This window comes from Cervus elaphus, chromosome 9 (assembly GCF_910594005.1).
Source record: "Cervus elaphus chromosome 9, mCerEla1.1, whole genome shotgun sequence".
NCBI classification, from domain to species: domain Eukaryota; kingdom Metazoa; phylum Chordata; class Mammalia; order Artiodactyla; family Cervidae; genus Cervus; species Cervus elaphus.
In genome coordinates this window covers 101142162-101168714 of record NC_057823.1, presented here as the reverse complement: position 1 = coordinate 101168714, position 26553 = coordinate 101142162, and the positions used below count along the sequence as shown (strand labels likewise).

The following is a 26553-nucleotide window of genomic DNA, read 5'->3' as shown; positions in this document are numbered from 1 at the left end:
GGATAGGAATTCAGTATTCATTTATGCACCGTCAGAACTCTTCAAAAGAAAACTTGTATATGTGTCCTTTGGGGGAAGCCAAGACATTATCTTTGCTTCAGAGAGTTGCACTTGCTGTTGACCCACCACACTCCTTGTTAATTATTGCTGAGGCAGCGATCGAAAGCACTGGGTGATTGATTACACACTCTAGGGCATTATTTACATTACCTGGCAGAGCAGACAGATGTTTAAGCAAGGCTCCTAGCTTCATGAATGACGGCGCTGAGCATTCACCTCCCCTCCCCCCTTTGATGGATACAGCTGACGCTAACACCATGTTGATGAAAGTGAAGGAGGAGAGTGAAAAAGTTGGCTGAAACCTCAACATTCAGAAAACTTAAGGTCATGGCATCCGGTCCCATCACTTCATGGCAAATAGATGGAGTAACAGTGGAAACAGTGGCTGATTTTATTTTGGGGGGCTCCAAAATCACTGCAGATGATGACTGCTTCCATGAAATTAAAAGACACTCGCTCCTTGGAAGGAAAGCTATGACCAACCTAGACAGCATATGAAAAAGCAGAGACATTACTTTGCCAACAAAGGTCCATCTAGTCAAGGCTATGGTTTTTCTAGTTGTCATGTATGGATGTGAGAGCTGGACTATAAAGAAAGCTGAGCACTGAAGAATTGATGCTTTTGAACTGTGGTGTTGGAGAAGACTCTTGAGAGTCCCTTGGACTGCAAGGAGATCCAACCAGTCCATCCTAAAGGAAATCAATTCTGGGTGTTCATTGATGGGACTGATGCTGAAGCGGAAACTCCAATACTTTGGCCACCTGATGCGAAGAGCTGACTCATTAGAAAAGACCCTGATGCTGGGAAAGATTGAAGGTGGGAGGACAAGGGGACAACAGAGGATGAGATGGTTGGATGGCATCACAGACTCAATGGACATGAGTTTGAGTAAACCCTGGGAGTTCATGATGGATAGGGAGGCCTGGTGTGCTGCAGTCTATGGGGTCGCAAAGAATCAGACCCGACTGAGCAGCTGAACTGAACTGAACACCACGTTTAAGGGACTATGAATAAAGCAGGTAAATTCTCAAGAATCTCATTCTCATCTGCCCATGGAAACTGAATGAGGCAGAACATTAGTTTCACAGCCACTGATTACTTTGCCATCACATAGTACTTTGTCTTTCCTAAGGAATTTACAACCCAATGTAATTTCCACAGAATTTTTCTTCCAATATCACCTTCCTGTTTCCACTTCAATTTGCATTTGAAAACTGGAGCGAGAACTCCCCTCCACCACCCACGCGCATGCGCGCGCGCGCGCGCGCACACACACACACACACACACACACACACACACACAGAATAAAGATTAGATTCTTTGCAAAATCTTCTATTCCGTCTCACAAACTTAAAGTTATTAGTCCTCAGCTGTAATTGTCCTTTGAGACCCTATCAGTGAATAGATTCTAAAACTCTTAGCATCATACCTAATTTTCCTAAGATACCTGAATTATCAATTTCACTGGGATTCAGGGCTTTACTGAAGCAATAAGACATTTCTGTTCACTCAGAGGAAGAAGCTGTGTTTGGCTGCAGTGCTGAAAAGGTTTCATCTCAACTGTGACTAGTGACTGGAAGGTCATGCACAACCTGGGAAGACAGAGTGGGTATTGAAGGCAGTGAAACAGCAGGAAGCGAAGTATTTTCTGTTCTCCCCTCAAACCTCTTCGGCTCTTTCCATAGTTAGCATCACACCTCTAACCAGGAAGAGGCCTGGTCTTTAGGGTTTCAGTCTCACAGACTGAGTCTCCTTGAACTGAAAAAACTAAAGAAGGGAGTACATCTTCCTGCTGGTGGGACGGGAGGGGGTTAATCACCACAAAAGGGCACCATCAGACTAGGAGATTCTGCTGTGGGACACAGACTTCCAAATAAAAGTCACCCCGGATCTGTGAGCTGCCTCCTAAGCGAGGAAGGCAAGGTGCAGGCCACCTTGGGGAAGAATTCAGAACTGGCCTGGGCAGCCCACCCAGAGACAGTTCCCCCCCATGTGCAATTAGGGGATTACTCAACCAGACTCCTGGTGCGAGTAGGAGCAATTCTGCATTTGAAGACGCCATAACAGGGCTGGGGAGGCCGAGAATGCATTTTCCCGTGGCCCAGATCTTTGTGGGAGTTTTCAGACCTTGGGGTTGGACAATGGTTTACCCAACTTGAGATTACGGGATAGTTTTTTTCTTTGGAAGGGCTTCCCCGATAGCTCAGTCGGTAAAGAATCCGCCTGCAGTGCAGGAGACCCCAGTTCGATTCCTGGGCTGGGAAAATCCCCTGGAGAAGCGATAGGCTACCCACTCCAGTATTCTTGGGCTGCCCTTGTGGCTCAGCTGGTGAAGAATCTGCCTGCAATGTGGGAGACCTGGGTTTGATCCCTGGGTGAGGAAGTTCCCCCAGAGAAGGGAAAGGCTACCCACTCCAGTATTCTGGCCTGGAGAATCCCATGGACTGTACAGTCCATGAGGTCACGAAGAGTCGGACACAACTGAGTGACTTTCACTTCTTTTTTCTTGGGAGCTTTGTTGAGATAGTTTACAAACCATACAATTCACTCATTTAAGGAGACAATATAAAAGCTTTTAGTATTCAGAGCTGTGGGTTTAGTCATGTGATACATGTGCATGTAAACTTGAAACAACTTGCAACCCGCTGCCTGAGGGGGCAGCAGAGAGCAGCAGAGGGACACCTGCAAGCTGCCCTCTCTTTATTCCTCCTCCTTCTGCTGCCAAGGAAGCCATGCCCACCCCTTTGTAATCCTTCCCCGCAGCTGAGAGTAAAGTGTCCCCGGGCCCCAGAGAGCTCTCCTTGCCCCATGGTTCCCCCACACTTGGCGGTGCACCGAGGTCTGCTTTTTGTGCCCGAGGTCAAACTTACCGTCTGAGTGGGTCCAGGCCTGGTGACGGCAGTGGTGTCATTTTTTTTTTTTTAATGGCAGTAGATAAATGTTCAGTCATTTTATGAACAGCATTACGTATGCTTATTTTTCCTTCCTAAGTGTGCATGTGACATATAGCTAAGCAACTTCAGGATTTTTCTTTCTCTGGTTGGAGAATAAGTTGGAGAGCGGTGGGCATTGAGCCTGTCAGTATCGATGTGCGGCCCCTGATGGTCCAGACACTTTGAGACAGCTGCTGGGCATGCGTTGTGCTGTGCCCTGCAGGCTTGCAAGGCTAGAGCAACTATAAGTAAGAATCCAGAGACAGCGGCCGTGACCTCAATGGTTTATTGGATGGGAGATCTTACTCGTCTGGAGCAAAAGGTCCTGGAGCAACCTCCCCACGGTGAACAGCAGGCGGGACACGGCAGGCATCTTCGCTACCTGGCGGAGAAGGAGGCTACCACGTAAAGGGGCAATGGATGTCAGTTTAGCTCATCAGTTACCAGGGAAACAGGCAGCTAGAGGCATGTCTTCATGGACCCTTAGGCTAGCAAAGATCACAAGAGCAGATGTTTCTCTTCAATAAGCTAGCAGGCAGAGCTGTCTGGCCTAAGGATTACAACAGTCACAATGGGACAGGGGGCAAGCAGACTCCTGTGTGTAGGAACTGGTGGATCAGTGGGGTGTGCAAATCCAAGAGCACACCTGTCCTGAGTGACCTGACCGAACATGCCACCATACAACCCCTGCGAGACCCTTACAATCCTGATGTAACCCTCTTCCAAGATGCCCTTGGGCTCAGTGATGTAGATGTTCATGTGTATGCTCAGTTGCTAAGTCGTGTCTATTTTCAGACCCCATGGACTGTAGCCCACCAGGCCCCTCTGTCCATGGGATTCTCCAGGCAAGAACACTGGAGTGGGTTGCCATGTCCTTCTTCAGGGGATCTTCCCGGCCCAGGGATCGAACCCATGTCTTCTGCATTGCCAGGCAGTTTCTTTACCACAGAGCCACCAGGGAAGCCCTATGCAGAGGTACACTTCCACCAAATACCACAAACTCAGCACAGACAACAGCAGCTGAAGAGTACTGAGTTCAAGCACCAGGTGCTCATCAAGTCAATTTTTCACAGAAGTTCAGAGGATGTCAGTGGAGCCTCAATGTAAACCCGGCAATCAAACTCCTTTGACAGTGAGGCCATGTTGTTGCTCAGTCAGATCAAATTTTCCCCACTCACAGACTAGGGGTGAAATGTACAATACAGGGAGATCATGGCCATTAAGCAAAATACACGTGGTAAAAACCTTCTGAGATCATACTACTCCTGTGTGATGTTCGTCCTGACCTGCAGGACCATCTGGCCTGTCCATCCTTGGAGCCCACAACCCCTGCCGAATCCTGGACGGGTGGTCTAACAACGGACCACAGAGTTCACATAATAGTGCCTTTCTCCAGGGGGGCCCAGATGGACTATGTCAGCAGTCTTCGGTGAGGCTGATAGAACACAGGGGCAATCTGGAAATCCCTTTCTAATCCCACTCCCCTCAGGGCAGCGTATCCAAACCACTAGGACTGATCTGCCATCCCAGAGACATTTCACAGTGTCTTTATTCCCCGCGGTAGACCCAGTGGCAAGGGCAAAAGCGAGTTACTGTCCTGACCGATAGCTGGCATTGGTCCTTCGGTGGCCGCCAGTTGAACTTGACTCGTGTTGACGAGTTGCCTCTGGGTTAGCACGGTGTCGGCACTGGGATGATTGCTCCAGCATCTTCAGTTCTAGTTCACATGGCCTCCTGGTCCACATGCTGAGACAGCAGATTTCTGCCTCACTTGTGAAGGCTATTCACCCTTTCAATTACCCAGCAGCAGGGTTCTAGGGCAGCTGGAAGTGCCAGGGTACAGCTTTTTTGTCAGCTCACTCCTGATCTTCATGGCTTGTGAAATGGGTTCTTTGCCTACTATCGATGTCCCTGGGGGTCCCCTATGTAGCGTGTAACTGTTCTAGACCCTGAACATTCTTTTTTGGCCTTTCTCTGGGACTTGGGTAGGCTTTCTTTTTTTTTTTAAACACATTCACAGGCTATTTTATTTTTTTATTTTAAATTAATTTATTTAAATTGGAGGCTCATTACTTTACAATATTGTAGTGGTTTTAACCACACACTGACATGACTCAGCCATGGGTGTACATGTGTCCCCCATCCTGAACCCCCATCCCATCCCTCAGGGTCATCCCAGTGCACCAGCCCCGAGCACCCTGTCTCATGCATCGAACCTGGACTGGAGATCTGTTTCCCACATGATAATACACATGTTTCAATGCCATTCTCTCAAATCATCCCACCCTCGGCTTTTTAGAATGTCTTCTACCTGTTATTGGAGAAGGAAATGGCAACCCACCCACTCCAGCATTCTTGTCTGGAAAATCCCATGGACGGAGAAGCCTGGTAGGCCCCAGTTCATGGGGTCGCAAAGAGTCGGACACGACTGAGCGACTTTACTACCTGTTACATCACAGTGCAGACTGCATAGAGCTGCTGTTCCAAGACACCAGATGCTTGCTTTGTCCCCTTCTAGGGCTCGGATCAGAAGTCCAAGAGTACTCTTTTTATTATTTTGCTCTTGGCACAGGCCTCAACCAAACCCTTCAGGAAAACTGGTCACGTCCAACACACAAGCCTGTCCTGAATTAATATTTCTAGAACCTGTGTCTGAAATTGTTTAGGGGTGGTGGATTGGGGCTGTGCCTATATTTTGGAGATAATCCAAATCCTTGAATTTTGTCTGTATTCGCCAGGCATCACACTGTAGTCAGATGAGCCCTGTGTGTGAGGTTCTGAGGTTAACAGGATGTCACCAACATAATGGAAGAGAAAGACATTTCTCATGGCAGATATAGCTGTCACAGGGCCCCTCAAACTAGCGGGCAGCCGCCTCAGAATTACCCCTGTAACTTTCCATTCTGCATCCTTATTTCCTGACATCCTAGAGCTCACAGGAGTCTCCCTCAGCCTCCTGGCAGGCTTGTCCACTGCGGTGTTGGGCTACACCCCACAGGCCTGTAAGCCTTGTGGTTGTCCAGCCAGGAGGATCCTACTTGTCTAAAACAAAAGATTCTGCTGCAACGCCCCTACTGTGGACGGCCAATGGCCGGCAGGATATAGCAGCAATCTACACTACCTGGGCAGAAGGCAGTCGCCATTTACAGGGGAACTGATGTCAGGCTGGCTCGTCAGTTACTAAGGAAACCAGCAGCTGGGGTGTGTACCTCATAGCCCTTAAGGTCAGTGCCCATCATAAGGGCAGACATTTCCCTTTAATAAGCTAGCAGGTGGAGCCATCCTTGCCTAAGGATTAGAGTGATTACTAGCTAGGGCGAGGGGCAATCACATTGACGAGTAGGGTAAAGATGAAGCAGGCCCTGGTCCAGCAGGGGATGCAGAGAGAGTGAGAGAACCACCATCTTGAGAGGCCTGATCATACAGTATGATGCAGTGACAAAGTAGGTCACTAGGAGCACTTTAAATTACTCTTGAAGACAGAGCCATCATTCACTGAGCAGCGCCGCTTTTCTGAGGACAAAAATCCATGAAGAGTTTTTGCTAAGTTTTACCACCAGATGTCAGCCATTCACCGCACTGCTAACAATTACCCTGAAGCCATCCTTATGAGGAATCTATAAATGTGGATCTCTTTCATCTTTCGTTCCCTCTATTTCTCTTTCACTCCTTCCGGCTCTGACTGTCAGTCTATCAACCAAGCATCTACAGTGTGCGTGCTTAGTCCGAGTCTTTGTGACCCCATGAATGGTATCCTGCCAGGCTCAGGTTATCCACGGGGATTCTCCAGGCAAGAATACTGGAGCGGGTTGCCATGGATCTTCCCGACCCAGGGATCAAACCCGCGTCTCCTAAGTCTCCTTCGTTGGCAGGCAGGCTCTTTACCACTAGTGCCACCTCGGAAACCCATTATCTATAGATTGATCATCAATTTATTGACTTGAAAGGTACATATTTATTCTAATTTATCTAAATAATAAAAGGGCTACACTAGGCATTTTAAGGAAAGTAACACAATAAAGAGTGCCCAGTATACAAATGTGAAAACTTCACTAAAAATGTTTTCTCAGCTTTGGTCTGTAATTCAGGTTCTTTTTACCCCAGGAACTTTGGGACCAATGCAATGTTTTGCAGCCTTTGTTTTTGGAACATCCTTTCATCTGTCAACTAGAACCTTTGTGTTTTGGATCTTAGATCTTGTTACTCTGGAATTATATAATTTAAAAAAAAAATTTATTTATTTAAACCCATTGCTCTTTTTTCATAACTAATATTTATTATGTTTACCTTTTACCAAATGTATATAAATAATAAAATACATATTTACCAGTGTAATATATAAAATGCTCTATTTCTGTAAATTTTCTAAATTCAATGTTCTTTTATCAGAGGTTTACCATTGGCTAAAAGTTGTTGGGGAACACTGTCTTCACATGTCTTAGTGTTTTCTCTCAGAAACACTGTCTAAAGACAACTGGCCTGGATTTTTAAAAATATCCATGTTTTGGAAGGAAAAAATGACAAGAAAAGTCACTTTAAAGGAAACAGCAGAGATATAATAAATGCATATTATCTGAATTTTAATAGGATCCTGGATCAAAACCAGAAAGCTCTGTGGGGCATTTAGGGGACATTGGGGGTTTGAATGTGGGCTACATATTGGTTGATACTAGGGAATCTGTTAAACTGTTGGCTGTAATAGTGCTTTTGTGGTTATGTAGAAGGATGCCTAATTCTTAGGTGATATGGTTGAAATATTTAAAGGTTATGATGTCCTCAACTTTTTTTCAGATGGTTCAGCAGAAGTTGTATTGGTGTGTGTGTGTGTGTGTGTGTGTGTGTGTGCAGGCGAACACATATATGCATGTACACATGAGAAAGGGAAAACAAGTATGGCAAAATGTTAGCCGCTGGTGAGTCTAACTGAAGAGTATGTAGATGTTCATTCTAATAGTCTTTAGTATTTCTATAGCTTTGACATTTTTGGAGGAAAAAGTGGGGACAAAAAGAACATCATGATTTGCTTTGTTTCGGAATGAAAAGGACTGAGTGAACACCAATAATTCATTTTTTTATAACTAAAGCAACCATCTCTCTTATTGATTGGAAGCTGCTCCCATAAACCTTGGTTGAGTAGAAATCATCATATAAATATGGATTTTAGACCTCAAATCTCTGCTCTTGGTCCTCTGTATATTTTTTATTGTCATTGTTATTGTGACAAGTCAATGTTGAACATTTTTCTTGTATTCAATACTGTTTGTGAGCCTTTGAGACTATCTTCATGAATACACTGGTGTAGACTTAATCACTCAATGTCCCTTTTTGATGTAATAGTTTAACCACCACACACATAACTACTTCAGTAAACCCCTTGGTCTGATAAATATGTTTTAAGTGGTTATGGTCTTAAGATAATAATAATGATTGTCTGCTATTTTTTCTTCCCAGAATCTACTCTATTCAACTGGCAATAGTATCAGAAATTTTCCTAGGGAAACAAATCCCTTATAAATCAGCAGTGTGGTTACTGTGGGATGTGACCTTATCTAGATTTGATGCATCACACTTTCCTTGTCTATAGTGACTGGTTCCGAGGTTGGTGCATGAAGCAAATCAGGCTAGTGAGTCAACGTGTTGAAACACTTCAGAAAGAGAAGCTATTTGTCTCAGAGTTACTGCTGGTAGGATTTAGACTTAGAGCTGCTGATTGCCACCTTCATTACCATGTACATGGAGAGTCTACATGAAAGTGAATCCTAGAAGGAAGAGAACCAAACCGAAGGAGCCATCCATGAGGGATGCAGGGAGACGGAATCCTGATGGCATCAGCTGAGTCTTGGCACCTAGCCAGGCTTGGGCTTTTTTCTGATGTGAATCTATCAGTAATAATCCTTTTTCTTGACACATTAATTCTTGATTATTATATATTACATCATCACTAATTCTTAATAAACATGAGTTATTCTTCAGCCTATTTCTTAGGTGTTTTTTTGAGTTTTCTTAACTGACTCATTTGAAAAGACCCTGATGCTGGGAAAGATTGAAGGCAGGAAGAAAATGGGACGACAGAAGATGAGATGGTTGGACAGCATCACCCACTCAATGGACTTGAGTTTGAGTAAACTCTGGGAGTTGGTGATGGACAGGGAGGCCTGGGGTGCTACAGTCCATGGGGTCGCAAAGAGTCAGACACGACTGAGCGACTGAACTGAACTGAATTGAAGTATAGTTGCTTTGATCCAAGGTGGCTCAGTGGTAAAGAATCTGCCTGCCAATGCAGGAACTGCAGGAGATGTGGGTTTGGTCCCTGGGTAGGGAAGATTCCCCTGGAGGAGGAAATGGCAACCAACTCCAGTATTCTTGCCGGGATAATCACATGGACAGAGGAGCCTGGTGTACTACAATCCATGGAGTCACAAAGAGTTGGACACGAGTGACTGAGCATGCATGCCTGCATAATCTACAATATACATCAAAAATACATCAAAGTGATACATGTGTTCTCTTCCACATTACTTTCCCTTATAGGTTTTTACAAAATACTGAGTTTGGTTCCCTGTGCTACACTGTAGGTCATTTTTCGTTATCTATTTTATGTACAGCTATGTGTATAACATTCATATGTTGCTGGCTAGTTGAATTGAGTTGTAATTAATGACTGAAGAAGTCTGACTAGACTTCGCTTGCAGAGGTAGAGTCACAGACGTGGAGGGCAGACTTGTGGTTGCAGGGAGTGGGGGGGATGCACAGGGAAGCGTGTGATAGATGGGCAGATTGGACCTACATATGCACTCTCCTACATGTAAGAGCAGATGACTAATAGAGATCTGTTGTGTAGCTTGGAGAGATCTTCTCTATAATGACCTCTCTATAATGGGTGAGGAATCTAAAGTAGAGTGGACATTATGCGTATATGTGGCTGATTTATTTACTATACGGCAGAAACTAACACAACATTGTAGATGAACTATATTCCAAAAAAACGATCAAAGAAAAGAAGTCTGACTAATACAATGGCATAAAAAATCATCAATGCTAGAACCTGGAATTGCAGATCTTTCTGATCTTAATTCAGTGTCTTTCCAAACTGCATATTGGCTAAGACTGGGCTATACTAATGAATATCACTTTCTGCTTATCTGGAAGTGAGTTGTAAGAACCAGCGCAATTGTGCTGTTCCATCCATAGGCATGCTTAGCCCACAATTCCCACACAATATTTTTTTTTTCCCAAAAGATATGGAGAAGGTTGCAGTATAATAGAGGAAATATTAATAAGTAGAGAAGGTTGCAGTATAATAGAGGAAATATTAATAAGTAGAGCATTAATAAGTAGAACCAATTCTCAAGTAATTGGTTTTTTCATTTAGTAGAGTATATATTGAATAATGAAATGCATTTTTGCTCAGAAATGAAAAGGGTTCTCTTGGCTATTGTCAAACTTGTTTTTATAAACTCCTATTTCGTGTATTAACTCTGGGATATCAAACCTTACAATTTGATTGCTGGGTCTTCACTGCTAAACCCCTTCCCTATGACAGTACAGTGAGTCCTCAGTTTTGGAGCATGGAAAATACGTGCACTTGTTTTGGACCTGTAGTTTGGATATATAATTGACATCTTTGTGCTTTGGTGTTTCAACCATTTTAAGGCTGTACTGAGGAATCATATTTACCATCATCAATATATGCTCTACAATGAATATGGTCCCTTAATTAAATCATGATGTTAAAAAAACACCAAATGGGTTTGGTTGATTCTTGCCTCCTTTAAATGGGATCACACTTGTCCCCACGTCCCTCATTGCTGCAAACAAAACACAAAAAAACCACACAAAACCAAATACACAAAGTCTAGCATAGCAACCTGTTGAAGACATCACTTGTATCTTTGATGCTGTTTTAAACAAGGTTCTAGGGAGCCCCTAGAAGCCTTTCTGTGCATCTAAGTTATTTCCCATGCTGGGATAATCAGTGTCAGGGAATGACAGAAAGAAGCTTCTGGTAGATAAGTTCTGGCCCTGAAGATAATTTGCAAGTGAGCTTTCTGTGGTCTACGTTTGAGGAACTGGGGTAGATGACTTCTGGGCCTAACCATCATTCTACAGAGACCACATTATTTGAGAAAATGGTTTTGTGTACCTAATACTTTGTTTTACAGCTAAGCTACTCTCTGGAGGACTGTATTTCTTGGAGATATTCCATGGAACACCTGGATCTAAATCACCAGGAGTGCTTTTAAAAAATGCAACTGTCCAGGCTCCAGCTAATAGAGTGAATCAGAAAGTCTGGGAATGGGACCAATAGTCAGTCCTTTTAAAGTAAGTACCTGTTTGGTTCTTAGATTCACTGGCATCTGAGAACTACTCTAGGTAGGCTACATCAAATCTGACTTAAATCAACTTGGACCTACTAGGTAGGTGACTATCTGGGGAATAAGCTCAAATACCAAGCCTGTGGCTTCCTTTGTCATTCAGCTACTTAACTATTTAATTTATGTAACATCTGAGTGAGACTTTAAAGATGCATGAGAACTTTGAAAAAGAATATGCTGATTTAATAAACTAAGAAGAAAGCTTAGAATAAAAGATCTTATGCATATGATCATTCAGGGCCAACTCAATGAATGACAAAGCTATTCTTTTAGCTCCCCCAAATAATATTCTCTGGATAATTTATTAAAAAAAAAAAAAAGATCAAGCCCAGTTATTTCCCTTTGCCTTATTAATAAGTCATTATGCCTATTCTAGTTATCCAATTTAAAACATTCAACAATTAAGGCATTCAGATCTTAGTACTAATGATCATATCAAAACACCTCAGACCACATCTTCTTTTGCCAAACATCTGTAAACTATAATTTATATGAAAATATAGCTATCCACCTGGAGCAACTGGCAAAGTATCAATAAAACAGTCATTCTTAAAGACAGTGGTTTTCAGTTCTGGCTGCACATTAGAATTACCTGGAGAAATTTTAAAATATGACCCATAGCAACATAGTATAGTAAGCCAATCAAATCAGAATCTCTGGAGGTAGCGTTCAATCAGTTTTTTCTTAAATTCCCCAGTGACTCTACTGTGAAGGAATCGATTCCATTAGGCACTTCCCAGGCAGTGCAATCTCTAACTCAATAACTGAAGTTCAGCTCAGGACAAAAGTCAGTGGGGAGTGCCTGAAGTCAGCAGAGTTCATTCATTTCTAGTATACCCTCGCTAATTAAGCCAGGTTGGTAGAATAAGTGTGGTGTTCCAGGACAGGATGGTAATGCAGGCTTTCTCTTTCCTCAATTTTCTTTTTTATAAGGCCGTTTGCTTATATTCGACATATAAGGCCATGTGTTATAATAAGAGACATATGTAAGGGCCCAGGCACACATCAACGGCTCAACGCAGGGGTCCCCTAACCACGGGCCAAGGACCGGTATCGGTCAGTGGCCTGTGAGGAACCTGGCCAAATGGCAGGACGTGAGCAGCGGGTGAAACTGAAACCGTCCCACCGCTCCCCTGGTCGGTGGAAAAACTGTCTTCCAGGAAACTGGTCCCTGGTGCCAAAAATGTTGGGAACCGCTGGTTTAACGGATAGGGGCGCTTACATGTCTGAAGCAAGGAAGGTTCCGGAGCGACACCTCACCAAACGTCAGATGAAACATGGCGGCCGGCCAGGCTTCGCTCTGGCTGCAAGGGGCGGTTGCCAATTACAGCAGGGAATCAAGTCAGGTTACCAGGGAAACCAGCAGAGGGGCCCGCCCACACGGCCTCTTTGATTAGAACAAGCATCAGCTGGGCCTGGGGCAAGGGTGGCGGGAGGTCCGTGAGCGCAGTTGAGTGTATGTCAGGCAGGCACTGCTTGAGCAGATGACGCTCAGAGAGCAAGGGGACGGCCATCTTGACTGTGCTGACTACTCACTCAGCTGGGCTCTTCACGGTCCCCCCATGCAGCACAGGGCTCTAAGATATCCTTAGGTTTTCTACCGCAAGCAAGACCCGCAGTTCAGCACCACTTTCATTTTGGGCTTCCCAAGTGGTGTTAGTGGCAAAGAACTTGCCTACCAATGCAGGAGACAGAGACGTGTGTTGGATCCCTGGCTTGGGAAGATCCCTTGGAGGAAGGCATGGCAACCCACTCCAGTATTCTTGCCTGGAGAATCCCATGGACAGAGGAGCCTGGTGGGCTGCAGTCCATAGGGTCGCAAAGAGTCAGACACGACTGAAGAGACTTAGCATGCACCAGCAGGTAAGAAGAGACCTGAAAGTGTTTTTGTCTACTCTATGAATATTCACCCTTATGGCAGAAAGCGAAGAAGAACTAAAGAGCCTCTTGATGAAAGTGAAAGAGGAGAGTGAAAAGGTTGGCTTAAAGCCCAACATTCAGAAAACATTCATGGCAGCCGGTCCCATCACTTCATGGCAAATAGATGGGGAAACAGTGGACACAGGGGCTGACTTTATTTTTCTGGGCTCCAAAATCACTGCAGATGGTGATTGCAGCCATGAAATTAAAAGACACTTACTCCTTGGAAGGAAAGTTATGACCAACCTAGATAGCATATTAAAAAGCAGAGACATTACTTTGCCAACAAAGGTCCATCTAGTCAAGGCTATGGTTTTCCCAGTGGTCATGTATGGATGTGAGAGCTGGACTATAAAGAAAGCTGAGCGCCAAAGAATTGATGCTTTTCAACTGTGGTGTTGGAGAAGACTCTTCAGAGTCCTTTGGACTGCAAGGAGATCCAACCAGTCCATCCTGAAGGAGACCAGTCCTGGGTGTTCATTGGAAGGACTGATGCTAAAGCTGCAACTCCAGTACTTTGGCCACCTGATGCAAAGAGATGACTCATTTGAAAAGACCCTGATGCTGGGAAAGATTGAGGGCACAAGGAGAAGGGGACAACAGAGGATGAGATGGTTGGATGGCATCACCGACTCAATGGACATGGGTTTGGGTGAACTCTGGGAGTTGGTGATGGACAGGGAAGCCTGGCGTGCTGCAGCTCATGGGGTTGCAAAGAGTCGGATACAACTGAGCAACTGAACTGAACTGAATGGATATTGTTGAAGACTTTAAGTACCCAACAAGATGCTATCTTTCAGAAGCTACTTAGGAACAAATTTTTCTGATCTTATTATTAGCAACTCTACAAGTTTAATTGGCTCATGAATCATGTAACTAATCCAGTTTTATTTAATGAGCTGCTAGAAAGTTTAGAGCCAAATTCTTCTAATGAACAGCTATAATAAGAATTATTCTCATATAAATTTTTCCATTTTTATCTTTGTTTTCCCTTCTTTCCCACTTTCTTATAATTTATCATTTTGATCTATTTTTTTTTCCCCATCCATGAGCCACTGTAAAGCCATTCAGGAACAAAACTGAGCATACGTAACATTAAAGATATGTAGTTAACAGAGCTGATGATCAAATAGTGCACCACAAAAGATGGCTTTAGTGCAAGTCAACTAATTTCCTCAATGTAAGAAAACTTGAACAGCATCAAAGTCAACGTATGCGTCTTGGGCACTGTACTAACACTGATGTTGAAATACAAGTATGTAAGATATAGTGAACAGGCACCCAAACTGGATTGGCCAATAGGTTTGCTGGGTCTATCAATAAGGGCTTATGGAAAAAATATTAGGAACATCTTGGCTCCCCAGTATGTCAGAATAGTGCTGTTGTGAGTCTACATTTACTAATGTGGTGTTCAGTTCAGTTCAGCCACTCAGTCGTGTCCGACTCTTTGCGACCCCATGAACCACAGCACATCAGGCCTCCCTGTCCATCACCAACTCCCGGAGTCCACCCAAACCCATGTCCATCGAGTTGATGATGCCATCCAACCATCTCATCCTCTGTCATCCCCTTCTCCTCCTGCCCTCAATCTTTCCCAGTGTGGTGAAAGGGGCATCAAAGAGTGGTCAGGGGGAGCAAAAGTGTGTTTTCACTTGACAAGGAAAGAAATCTTTCAGTTAGATCAATTGGGTGTCAATTATGAGGGAAAAGAATCTATGTTGTTAGATATTTTAAATAACTTAGCTAGAAGACAATTCCATTTTTTTTGCAAGTTATTCTATATTGTTTTAATCTCTAATATGCCACTACTGAGATGCCTGAATTGCAAGTAGGCATTCTGAAAAAGGGTTCTAGAGTCTGATTATTATAAAAAGAAAAGCTATCAGGTTCTTACTAAACTTCACTGACAGATCATGAAAAATATGTTTTAAAAGTAATTTGTAGTCACTGTAAGATGGAATATTCCTACAAAATACATGGATATTTGGAATAAAATTATTCTTTAGAAAGAAAACCATTATTAGTAACCTACACTGATGGATTAATTTGTATGTAATTTGAGACACAGGTTTCCTCTTAGCTATGATCACCTTTTATTATTTACCTTCTGATTGTTATACAAGCAACAATCCTCTTTGAATTTTTAAAGAAAGCCTGGTTTTCACATGTATATAAACTCTTGGGCTGGTTTTTAATTTATATCTGCTACATAATCAAATGACTTCTTAATTTTAATACAGTGCACTTCTTTTGAAACATTGAATAGGTTTCAGTATAGCTTAGGTTTGTGTAATTATTACAAAAGTTGTATACAAGCCCTGCAAATATGCAAAAACTGCAAAATACACTCTGACATCTAATGCTCTGAAAACACTTTATTACACAAATTACATTCAGATTCTGAAAATAGTGATCTAACAGTGTAACCATCTAAAAATAAGACATCCCCAAAACACACCAACTGAGGAAGGAAATAAAAAAAAATTTAAATAGAGACTTTTTTCTTTCCCTTGTTGCAATATAATGTTAGTGATTTTAAAAAAATAGGAGATTTAGCAGCTTTGTCGTCATGTAGCACGAAGTTTCTCTTCACTGCCACAGGCTGAGAATGCTGAACAGGAAAGGCACCAAAGAAAGACACTGGCAATGGAAGTGCTATTGGGAAAATACTGTGTTCAAGCAGAGAATGGAGTTATTTACAAACTACAGAAAAGTCTCAAAAATGCAGATGAGCAAACCTTCCATCCCTAAACGACTAGCGTGACGGAAGAGGATCGTTTCTCTATCCTATGTTCATATAAAGACAATGGCATGGTGAATGAACTTTCAGGAAACTCCTCAACTAGGAACAGAAGCCAACTAATCCCAAAGGAAGTAAATAAAAGGTGTACAGTCCCACACAGACGGGTACAGTTTACAATTAAATATGCAAAACGCTCAACGTGCTCAAGGGAAAGGAACCTGGCATCCTTGGTAAATCTCGTTGACCTAAAACAAAACCCCTTTTCTCAGGAGGAAGGGGCGGGCGCGGGCGGTGGGGCAGAGTACTCTTCTTCGGATTCGCTTGCGTCCTCATCTTTCTCCTGGTCGCTTCCCTCCGTGCTGAGGCGGTCGAACCCCTTCCGGCTGTAGCCCTTCCGGCTGGCGAAGAAGTTGCCCAGGTTTAGGCCTCCGCCTCCCTTTCCTGGAGAAAGCGAACAGGGACAGAGGATTGAGGTAAGGTCTGCACAAATGATTTTCAGTTTCCTTGCAAATTCTTCCGGGGATGGGAAAGGGCAGGTATTAGAGAGGGGGGAAAAAATGACATACAGAGACACTGATCCAAAAGAGTCAGAAAGATACGACTCCACAGGTTCATTAAAATAAATAAGGGGGGAAAAACCAACACCATAACTCCCCAGCATTATGTATTTCTGCAGGATTATTTCAGTTTCACTTTTCAGCTCCTGCCTTTTCTAGGCTCTCGGGAATGGACGTCCCCTTGAGCAGCTCTTCATTTAGCTGACTTTATGAAAAGGTTGTCTTGACTACCACACGCACTGAAACACCGACAGGAGTGACAGTAAATCCGCTGAAGACAAATGCAGCGAGATAAAAAGGCAGGGAGGAGAATTCGATGACACAGAATGGCAAGGTGGGAAAACGAAGCTGGGGAACCTGCCGCTGGAGTCACACACTTTGGGCTGGTGCACAGTTTGCATTTGGCATTTGCCAGGGATGCTGTGTTACACAGAAGGAGCCTAATTTCCAGAGAGAAAATACAGAGTATCTCCTTGCTTTTTTAAAGATATGAGCTTGTTGACTGTGAATCAAATGGGAAGGACTCTAAAAGGTCACACGCATACCTCTAAGTCTTCCCAGAACTCTTGCCGAACTGGCCTCAAGTTTACGTTCAGAATCTGCTAGAGAAAGAGGGCATATTTCAAAATAAGTCCCAATCACCCTCCTCAATCCATGGGCTCAGCTGTCAATACAAAATAAGGAATTAATTCCTAAATGATTAGTAACAAGGCCTGGCTCTTGTCGGTATGTATTCTTAGAATTCTAAGAGGGCAAAAGGCAACGTATCATTGTCATGCATACCAGGGCCAGAGCTGGGTTTGACTCCTACCTGGGTCTCTTATAGACTGTGCAATCTCAAATTACTTCTCTGAGCCTCAGTTTTCTCTTCTGAAGAAAAGATGGGACCAGTGACAATCCCTACCTCTCCATAAGCATGTGACGTGCTTATAAGCAGTGCTTGGTATATACACAGGAAATGCCCAGTAAATATTAGTTATCTTTACTAGGACAAAATTAAAAATTACCCATAATTTGTAAAACCTTGGAAGCTTTGGTTACAACAATTTAGGAGTATTGGTCTGAGGTTTTAGGCTTTCTATTCAGAACAGTACATGTCCTGATTGAGGAAGCTTTGGATCCAAATGTACAGCATCTGCTTTTTATAGAAGACTGAAGGCAAAAACCTTCTGAAACCCTGAGTACCTGCAGCCATACACGGTGACCCGAATTCTCGATCCATGAAAAACTGACTTTCTCTCCTTGGCTGGAGGCTGGACTCCAGATGGACTTCGCTTCTCCGCGTGCTGTGTATCTTACTGTGCTCTCTGCCCTGCTTCCAACACTCCCTCCCCGACTATGGCCAGGGACACAAGGCTCGGGGTTCTCCTACGAAGCCTCTAACGGGAGTGGGGGCGGCATGGTGAAGCACGGGCAAGGGGAGAGAAACGAGCAAGCAGGGAAGAGGAATCTGATAAGATGGTTAGCAAGCCGACGAACGAAGACTGTAAACTGCACAAGGATATGGGATGGCCCTTAGTTTTGCATCCCGTGTGCCCAGCACAGTGTCTGACGTGAAGCTGACAAGCTATACGGGTGTGCTGAATAAGTGGAAGGCCTTTCACGAGGGTTATTAAAACCCTCACAGACTGGATAAGATCTATCAGGAACAAATGTTGAAACAAGGTGAGAGGCTGGTATACTTTTAGAATTAAATGTATTAGACTGAACCATATAAAGTTGTCATTTTTAAAATAAAACATGATTGAACGTGAATGGACAAAAGGTGAGAGGCTGGTATACTTTTAGGATTAAAATAGAATTAAATGTATTAGATTGAACCATATAAAGCTGTAATCTTTAAAAATAAAACATGATTGAACGTGAATGGCAATTTCGTATGGTTCGACCTGGGTCCCTCAGTCTTCCCAACATACTCCTGTGGACAATATTCTGGCAACAGTACCACGCACATGTGCTAACAGCAAAGAGGCCGATACCAAACCTTCTTGACACCCCAGCTACTCCTCCTTTCAGTGGACTGATCAGCAATATTCCTGCCCCCCAGGCCTCGTGTATTTCTGATACTCCATACATTTATCACTGTATGCACCATCCTCTATTTATACCTTTATGTGTCATTTCTTTCTTAAGTCTTATCTATTCTGTGAGCTCCCTTTATTTATTCCATCCTTCCCCCAGTGACTATTTATCAAATCCTCAGGGCCAGGAACTGTTATTTCTGCTGGAGATATATCAGGAAAAAGCAAACACACAGGATTCTTGCTCTTTTGAAGCTTCCATCTAATTCCATGAAGACAATGACTATGTATACTTATCTTTGCCTCTGCTCAGCCCTTGTTGGGAAGAGTTAGCTGTATTTTTGAAGAGCTTTATTAACTGCAGGTGAAAAGCAAGAAGTCCTAGAAAAACTCCCTTTCACAAATTATTACTTTAAATCCTTTGGTTTTGTTTTCTGTGTCCTTTTCTGTGTCAGGGCTTTGCCGTGGGCACTGAATCCCTGCCAGTCGCCTTGGCCTGAAACAGGATCAGATGCTGTTTCTTGATCAAATGCTGCCCACCATTCTGGCTCAGGGATACCTTCCCAGATGCAGCTGCGGCCTCCTGCCTGAGGACCTGGGGACCCCGCCAAGGGACTGTTTCTGAGAGGTGAGAATCACGAGTTGGATTATTTGTTTACTTATGTGGATACCTCAAAAGGAACTCAGCTACTCAGTCTGATACTATGGTAATGGTTTGATAAAACACTGACACCAGTATTGGACTGTCCCCTCCTTCACGCAACTCTTTTAAAACTGTCAAATGGTTTTCTGTGGAAATAGCTGGCTTCCTGAGAGAGGTGAGGTCTAAGACAAGTATCTTTTATGACTTTTTATTACTTTATTACCAATGATTATTCCTTATAATCACTGGTGTTATTAATTGAGCACTTATAGGTGCCAGGTACTGTGATAAATGCTTTACGAACATTATTTCATTTAATCCCTACACAACCTTGTGGGTATTTTATCCCCACTTTACAGATGAAAAAACTCTGGCTTAGAGAGGTTAAGTAACTTGCCCAAGGTCATGGAGCTAGGAGCTAGAGCCAGGACTAGGGAAAAATAGACAACTTCTAAAAAACTGACCCAGGCGTTTTGAGGACTGGGCCTGTTTCTAATAGCAGGGATTGCCTCCTTCCTGACGCTTCAGCTAATTTATACAGACTCTACTCATCTACACAGTTTCATATGGAGACAGCTAATGGCTTTAAGCCAATGCTAAAAAGCAGTAATAGAGGTTGGGCTTTTATCTAACTATCCAAATTCTGAAGCTCCAGGTACATTTTTCCACTTAGATGCTAACTATAGACAATATCTGGAACACAGACAATCACACTGAAAGAGGTACAGAACACTTAAAAAAAAAAAAAAAAAACACTGAAAAAAAGATCACAACCAAACTTTGATAATCAGGCCAAACACTCTGTCGCAGGGAGGTTCCCAATTCAAGGGGCTCGTTCTACTTGCCTCCAAAGGCCCTTGATTTTTTCCAGCGAATAAATAAGGCAATGGCCAGCAGGACCACCACAGGAATAACCAGCAGGGTTGTAATGAGAACAGCAGGCACTCCGGAGCCCGGCTCTCTGACCAGCTTCTGTTTCTCTTGTATCTTCTGCAATTCTGAGGAGGCGGGTTTGTTGTCCATTTTGGTTTCAACAACTGCCTCGGATTCTTCAGGGAAAGAAGAGTTGACAATATTCAACTGACTCAAAGACTCTGTAACCGTCCCACCCACCCTGCCCAATCAGATTAACAGCTGCTCATGAAGAACTTGTTGAGCTTAATGCATGTGGGGTTCAGGCTTCAGTATCTGCAGCTACTGAGCTAGTACCTGTGACTGGCAAATTCCCATGTAATGGTTTTTCACCTTTAAATTGGTTTTATTTGATTCTACCCTTTGTTCCCTCTTTAGGTATAATTCCACAGAAGACGTATCCTCCTTTTGCATTTTTTCAAAGTTAAAATGAACAGGTGACATGGTGTAGGGGACCAGAATTGGTGTGCATACTGGAGTCGGATGAATCTGGGCTCAAATCCCAATACAGCCAGCTTGCGTAACTTTGGGCAAGTTACTTAAATGACGTGGGCCTTAAGACACTTCCTCTGTATAAATGTGATGATGACAACAACTTCCTTCATGAAATTCCTGAGTATAAATGTTTATCACTGGGTGCTTCGTAAGTACTTATTTCCTTGTGATTTTAGTTTATGAACCTCTTTCATGTTCAATGAGTCACTGGTACCTCACATGCATAGCTGCATGCGTTAATTCTAGAATTAAGAAATGGAAAAAGGGAGCTGTGTCCTTCCCAAGTTCTGTACTACAGTTTCCAGCAAGTTATAAGGGTACCTGTACGCACTGTATGTCCGTTTGTTGTCGAGGAAAATAACTTACACCACTGTTCCGTGATACCAGCAGATACTGGGTACATATCAGGCCTAAAGCACTACTTGGGAAACTGATAACAACAAAACTAAGTAAGCAACTGCAGGAATCTTAACAACTACTGACGTAAGAATGAGGCTGGACCTTGAGACGTTCTTGCCCCCAAGAAACACACATATGTGTTTGTCCAAAACCCTGTGTGTGAAGCTAGAAGTTACAACCGTGTTTGCCGAAAGGCTCACAAGGTTTCTGAACTTCAGCTTCAGAAACTGAAGTGTGTGCCCGTTTGCCCTATGATACAAATTGCATCAGATGGCCTCATGGTAATTTTGACAAAGTGGCAGGGCGATTAGTGTTTTAACACGGTCAGGAAAATCTTTGGTTAATGTTTAATATGTGTAGACATATTGGAAATGCTTCTCCAAGGAAGCATTTCTCAAATTACTTAAGACATTGTAAACACCGTTTACGATACACACTGGTAGGTTCCAGCATTTTGCCTCAATATTCAGAGCAAGCTTCCTGCCTGGTCTCAATGGTATCTATGGAGCACATACACTGTTTCAGGCACTGTTCTCATTTAATCATCACACCAAGCCAATGAGTGGGCACTATTGTGATCACCATTTCACAGATGGCTTCACAGTTCTCATTCCCTTTCCTGCACTATCATTAAGGGGAGACCATTATTTCTCTTCTTTTATCCATGGAAGTGGGTCTTCAAACTTGAGTGCGAAAAGAGGAAAGGGATTGGTTCATAGATCTAAATGGTTCAAATGTAATCCAAGTCTCAGTTTCCAAAAGGAATAAGAGTATGATTCTTATTTTTCCTGCCTACTAGCTGTTTTGTCTTTTTCTTCATTATTGTTGAAAAGGTGTACCAATTGTTCTATGTTTAAGCAAAAAATAACAATAAAGTGATGACAGGATTACAAAATACAGGCCAAAGATGTGGAGATTGGAGGACACGAAATTGCTGCCTTGGAAGAAGGGTTTGTGTTGGTTTGAAAGTGACTATAATCAGAGTAATTACATAGCACTTTCTACCTGTCACTTAGCACATTTACCTACGCCTAGGATATTGGCTGTGCCAACTCACATCTAATTTCATTTGTAAGCCTGAGCTAAGACGGAGCTCCACAAAAAAAGGAAAGAAGAACTATGATGTAGGTGACAGACTAAAAGAATCATTTTACCATTCACAGAAAGTGTGCTGAGAACAAGGCAGTGAACTTGCTAAGATACACCCACTGTACTTTAGAGATCCTTGATATCCACACCTCTTCTGTACTCTCCGTGTTATCTACTAAAAATACTGGAACATTCTAACGTTTGAGACCAGGTGAAATATGTTTAGATTTTAAACAATGCTCTAAATTTTAAAGAGTGAAGATAAAAAAATTTTAATTTCCTATGGTAAAAAAAGCAATGCTCTTAGATGGCTTTATAAGGGGGTAAAAAGCCTAAAGAATAGTTATCACTTAAGAGTCTAAGAATTTCACTCAAAGCATAAAGAACAATCTAAATTCTGTCACTTTTACTCTTTATCCTAAATTCTTTCACTAAAACCCCCAGTAATTCAGAGCATCCCTGATGAAGATGGAATGGAGAAGCTCTAAGCTTAGCCAGGATCTGGTGCTGCTGGAAGGTGGGGGGTACCTCACTGACATTCTCCTATCATACAAGATGCCAGACAGATTCAACTGACAACAAAAATGTCTTCAAACAAGCTTTCCCAGCATCTCTGCAGATACCGGGAAATAAAAATAATCTTGAAGACTGATGCATAAGAGGCGTTTTCTTTCTTCTTTAAAGCAATGCATTTAGAAAGGGAGGTGCACTCTTGTGTGAGCTCACATACACAAGCACATGCGTGTCTCTCCCCTTTACAGGAGAGGAGAGGCCCAGATGCCTTTGGAATGGAAGTAACTGGGGCAGGAAGGAGAGATGTTCCAAATACAGCAGCACAACAATTACTACCCCACTCATCACAGACGGAACTGAAGGCTCCGCTCATCACAGACGGAACTGAAGGCTGAAGGTTTAGATGGCATACTGGCAAGTAACGTGTGAGAAGGGATGGAAGGTCCATCAGTCAACGAGATTCCAGGCTTATTTTGGAGCCACTGAGGTTCAGTTCTGGACCATTGCAATAGAGCACATACTGCAATTAAGCAAGTCACATAAATGTTTTTGGTTCCCAGTGCATACGTAAGTTATGTTTATACTATACTGTAGTCTATTAAACATACAATAGCATTGTCTTAAAAAATGTACATGCTTTAATTAAAAAATAGTTTCTTGCAACAAATGCTATTATCTGAGCCTTCAGCAAGTCAGTAACGTCAAAGATGGTGATCACAGGTCACCATAACAAATAACAATGAAAAAGTTTGAAATATTTCAGGAATTACCAAAATGTGACAGAGACAGGAAGTGAGCAAATGCTGTTGGAAAATGGGCCGAAAGACTTGCTCACTGCAGGGCTGCGTAAACTTTCACTTGTGAAAAGCACGAGTGTAATAAAGCAAAGTGCAACAAAGTAAGGTATTCCTCTGCACTTTTCTGGGTTTGTTTGTTTAATGCACTGTGCTTCCTCCACAATGTGTTGCTCTCCATACGGTCTAAGATGCCTACAGCATTAGACAATTTATTTTTATTTTCCTAAAACAGATTCACCATCATAATCTTTCACTGCACGGTGCGGGAGGGGTGAAGGCTATGCTTTTGGAGGGAGATTGGTGTTATCTTGCTTTATCCTTAGTAACTTCATTTGAAAGTTTCAATCCCTTTCCTAAGTTTCTTATCATCACAAATTCTCTGATCCCTGAAACCCCTGAGAACACAATACTGGTTCAGAAACTCTGCTATTACTGATCAGTTTTGTAACCATTCAGTGGGGATGAGGGTCATGAAAGGTTAGTGGAATTTCAAAATTTACAATTACCATGTATCTACAGAGCTGTTAATCTGGGAAGATGTTTCTCTCTCTCTTTTGTAAGAGCTGGTTGAAACCAAGCTTCTAGATTGTGATAAAAGACAAAAACTCTTGGAGATCCAGCATGATTTATATTCCTTTATGTAGTAAGAAAATAATCTTTAAAAAAAAAAAAGTTTAATGAGACTCATATGGGTTCAAAGAGGACTAGAACAAGTTCATTTGGGTTTGGGTATTCCTAACTATTAAAACAGGACTGTCATGACAAGAGATTTCAATCGCGTTTACTATTTGAACTGCTGGGAAGTTCCATGACCAAATGGACTCTCTGGTGTGCAGAGGGAGAGAGAACGTGGCCAGTGGGAGAGCACCGGTCACTGTGACTGGCCAACCAGGGTGCGAGAATGCGGCTGGGCAGTTCACAACAGGCCACCCAGTTCAGTCACAGAGTTTTGGTGGGAACAATTGAAAGGTAAGTTGCAAGTGGTCAAACAGACGCCAAGAGTGAACACTGACATTTTAGGAATGAGTGAACTAAAACGGACTGGAATGAATGAATTTAACTCAGATGACCATTATATCTACTACTATGGGTAAGAATCCCTTAGAAGAAATGGAGTAGCCCTCATAGTCAAGAAAAGACTCTGAAATGCCATACTTGGGAACAATTTCAAAAACAACGTAATGACCTCTGTTCACTTCCGAGGCAAACCATTCAATATCACAGTAATCCAAGTCTATGTCCCAACCAGTAATGTTGAAGAAGCTGAAGTTGAACAGTTCTTTGATGACCTTCTAGACCTTCTAGAACTAACATGAAAAAAAGATGTCCTTTTCAGCACAGGGGAATGGAATGCAAAAGTAGGGAGTCAAGAAATACCTGAGTAACAACCAGTTTGGCCTTGGAGTACAAAATGAAGCAAGGCAAAGGCTAACAGTTTTGCCAAGAGAACACACTGGTCATAGCAAACACCCTCTTTCAACAACACAAGAGAAGACTGTACACACGGACATCACCAGATGGTCAACACTGAAATCAGACTGATTTTATTCTTTGCAGGCGAAGATGGAGGCACTCTATCCAGTCAGCAAAAACAAGATCAGGAGCTGACTGTGGCTCAGACCATGAACTCCTTATTGCCAAATTCAGACTTAAATTGAAGAAAGGAAGGAAAACCACTAGACCATTCAGGTATGACATAAATCAAATCCCTTACAATTATACAGTGCAGGTGAGACATAGATTCAAGGGATTAGATCTGATAGAGTGCCTGATGAACTATGGACAGACGTTTGTGATACTGTCCAGGAGGCAGTGGTCAAGACCATCCCCAAGAAAAAGAAATAGAAAAAGGCAAAATGGTTTTCTGAGGAGGCCTTACAAATAGCTGAGAAAAGAAGAGAAGTGAAAGGCAAAAGATAAAAGGAAAGATATATTCATCTGAATGCAGAGTTCTAAAGAATAGCAAGGAGAGGTAAGAAAGCCTTCCTAAGTGAGCAATGCAAAGAAATAGAGGAAAACAATAGAATGGGAAAGACTAGAGATCTCTTCAAGAAAATCAGAGATACCAAGGGAACGTTTCATTCAAAGATGGGTACAGTAAAGGACAGAAATGGTATGGACCTAAGAGAAGCAGAAGATATTAAGAAGAGGAGGCAAGGACACACAGAAGAACTATACAAAAAAGATCTTAATGACCCAGATAACCATGATGGTGTGATCACTCACCTAGAGCCAGACATCTTGGAGTGCAAAGTCAAGTAGGCCTCAGGAAGCATCACTACAAACAAAGTTAGTGGAGGTGATGGAATTCAAGCTGAGCTATTTCAAATCCTAAAAGATGATGCTGTGAAAGTGCTGCACTCAATATACCAGCAAATTTGGAAAACTTCAGCAGTGGCCACAGGACTGGAAAAGGTCAGTTTTCATTCTAATCCCAAAGAAAGGCAATGCCAAAGAATGTTCAAACTACCGCACAATTGCACTCATCTTGCATGTTAACGAAGTAATTCTCAAAATTCTCCAACCTAGGCCTCAACAGTACGTGAACCGTGAACTTCCAGATGTTCAAGCTGGATTTAGAAAAGGCAGAGGAACCAGAGATCAATTTGCCAACATCCACTGGATCATAAAAAAACAAGAGAATTCCAGAAAAACATCTACTTCTGCTTCATTGACTACACTAAAGCCTTTGACTATGTAGATCACAACAAGCTGTGGAAAATCCTTCAAGAGATGGGAATACCAGACTACCTTACCTGCCTCCTAAGAAATCTGTATGCAGGTCAAGAAGCAACAGTTGGAACTAGACATGGAACAATGGACTGGCTCCACATTGGGAAAGGAGTATGTCAAGGCTGTATATTGTCACCCTGCTCATTTAACTTATATGCAGAGTAGATTAGGCGAAATGCTGGGCTGGGTGAAGCACGAGCTGGAATCAAGATTGCTGGGAGAAATATTCAGATAGTCAGACGATATTCAGACTCAGATATTCAGATGACACCACCATTATGGCAGAAAGTAAAGAAGAACTAAAGAGCCTCTTGATGAAAGTGAAAGAGGAGAGTGAAAAAGTTGGCTTAAAACTCAACAT

General features: G+C 42.7%; 1 protein-coding gene across 23 annotated transcripts in view; it reads right to left on the bottom strand.

The window, feature by feature from the left end:
- Window positions 1–15647: 15647 nt before the first annotated feature.
- Window positions 15648–26553, bottom strand: part of PAM (peptidylglycine alpha-amidating monooxygenase) — a 308314-nt gene continuing 297408 nt past the window's right edge. For 8 of the 23 annotated variants that reach the window (XM_043913698.1, XM_043913702.1, XM_043913706.1 and 5 more), the window contains 3 exons: window positions 20100–20303; window positions 17136–17192; window positions 15648–16474 (listed from right to left, as the gene is read on the bottom strand). In XM_043913698.1, the coding sequence (XP_043769633.1) occupies window positions 16299–16474; window positions 17136–17192; window positions 20100–20303 (437 nt within the window). In that variant the 3' untranslated portion in view covers window positions 15648–16298. The remainder of the gene's footprint in view (window positions 16475–17135; window positions 17193–20099; window positions 20304–26553) is intronic. The other 15 variants (XM_043913701.1, XM_043913703.1, XM_043913717.1 and 12 more) reach the window with 5 other exon arrangements.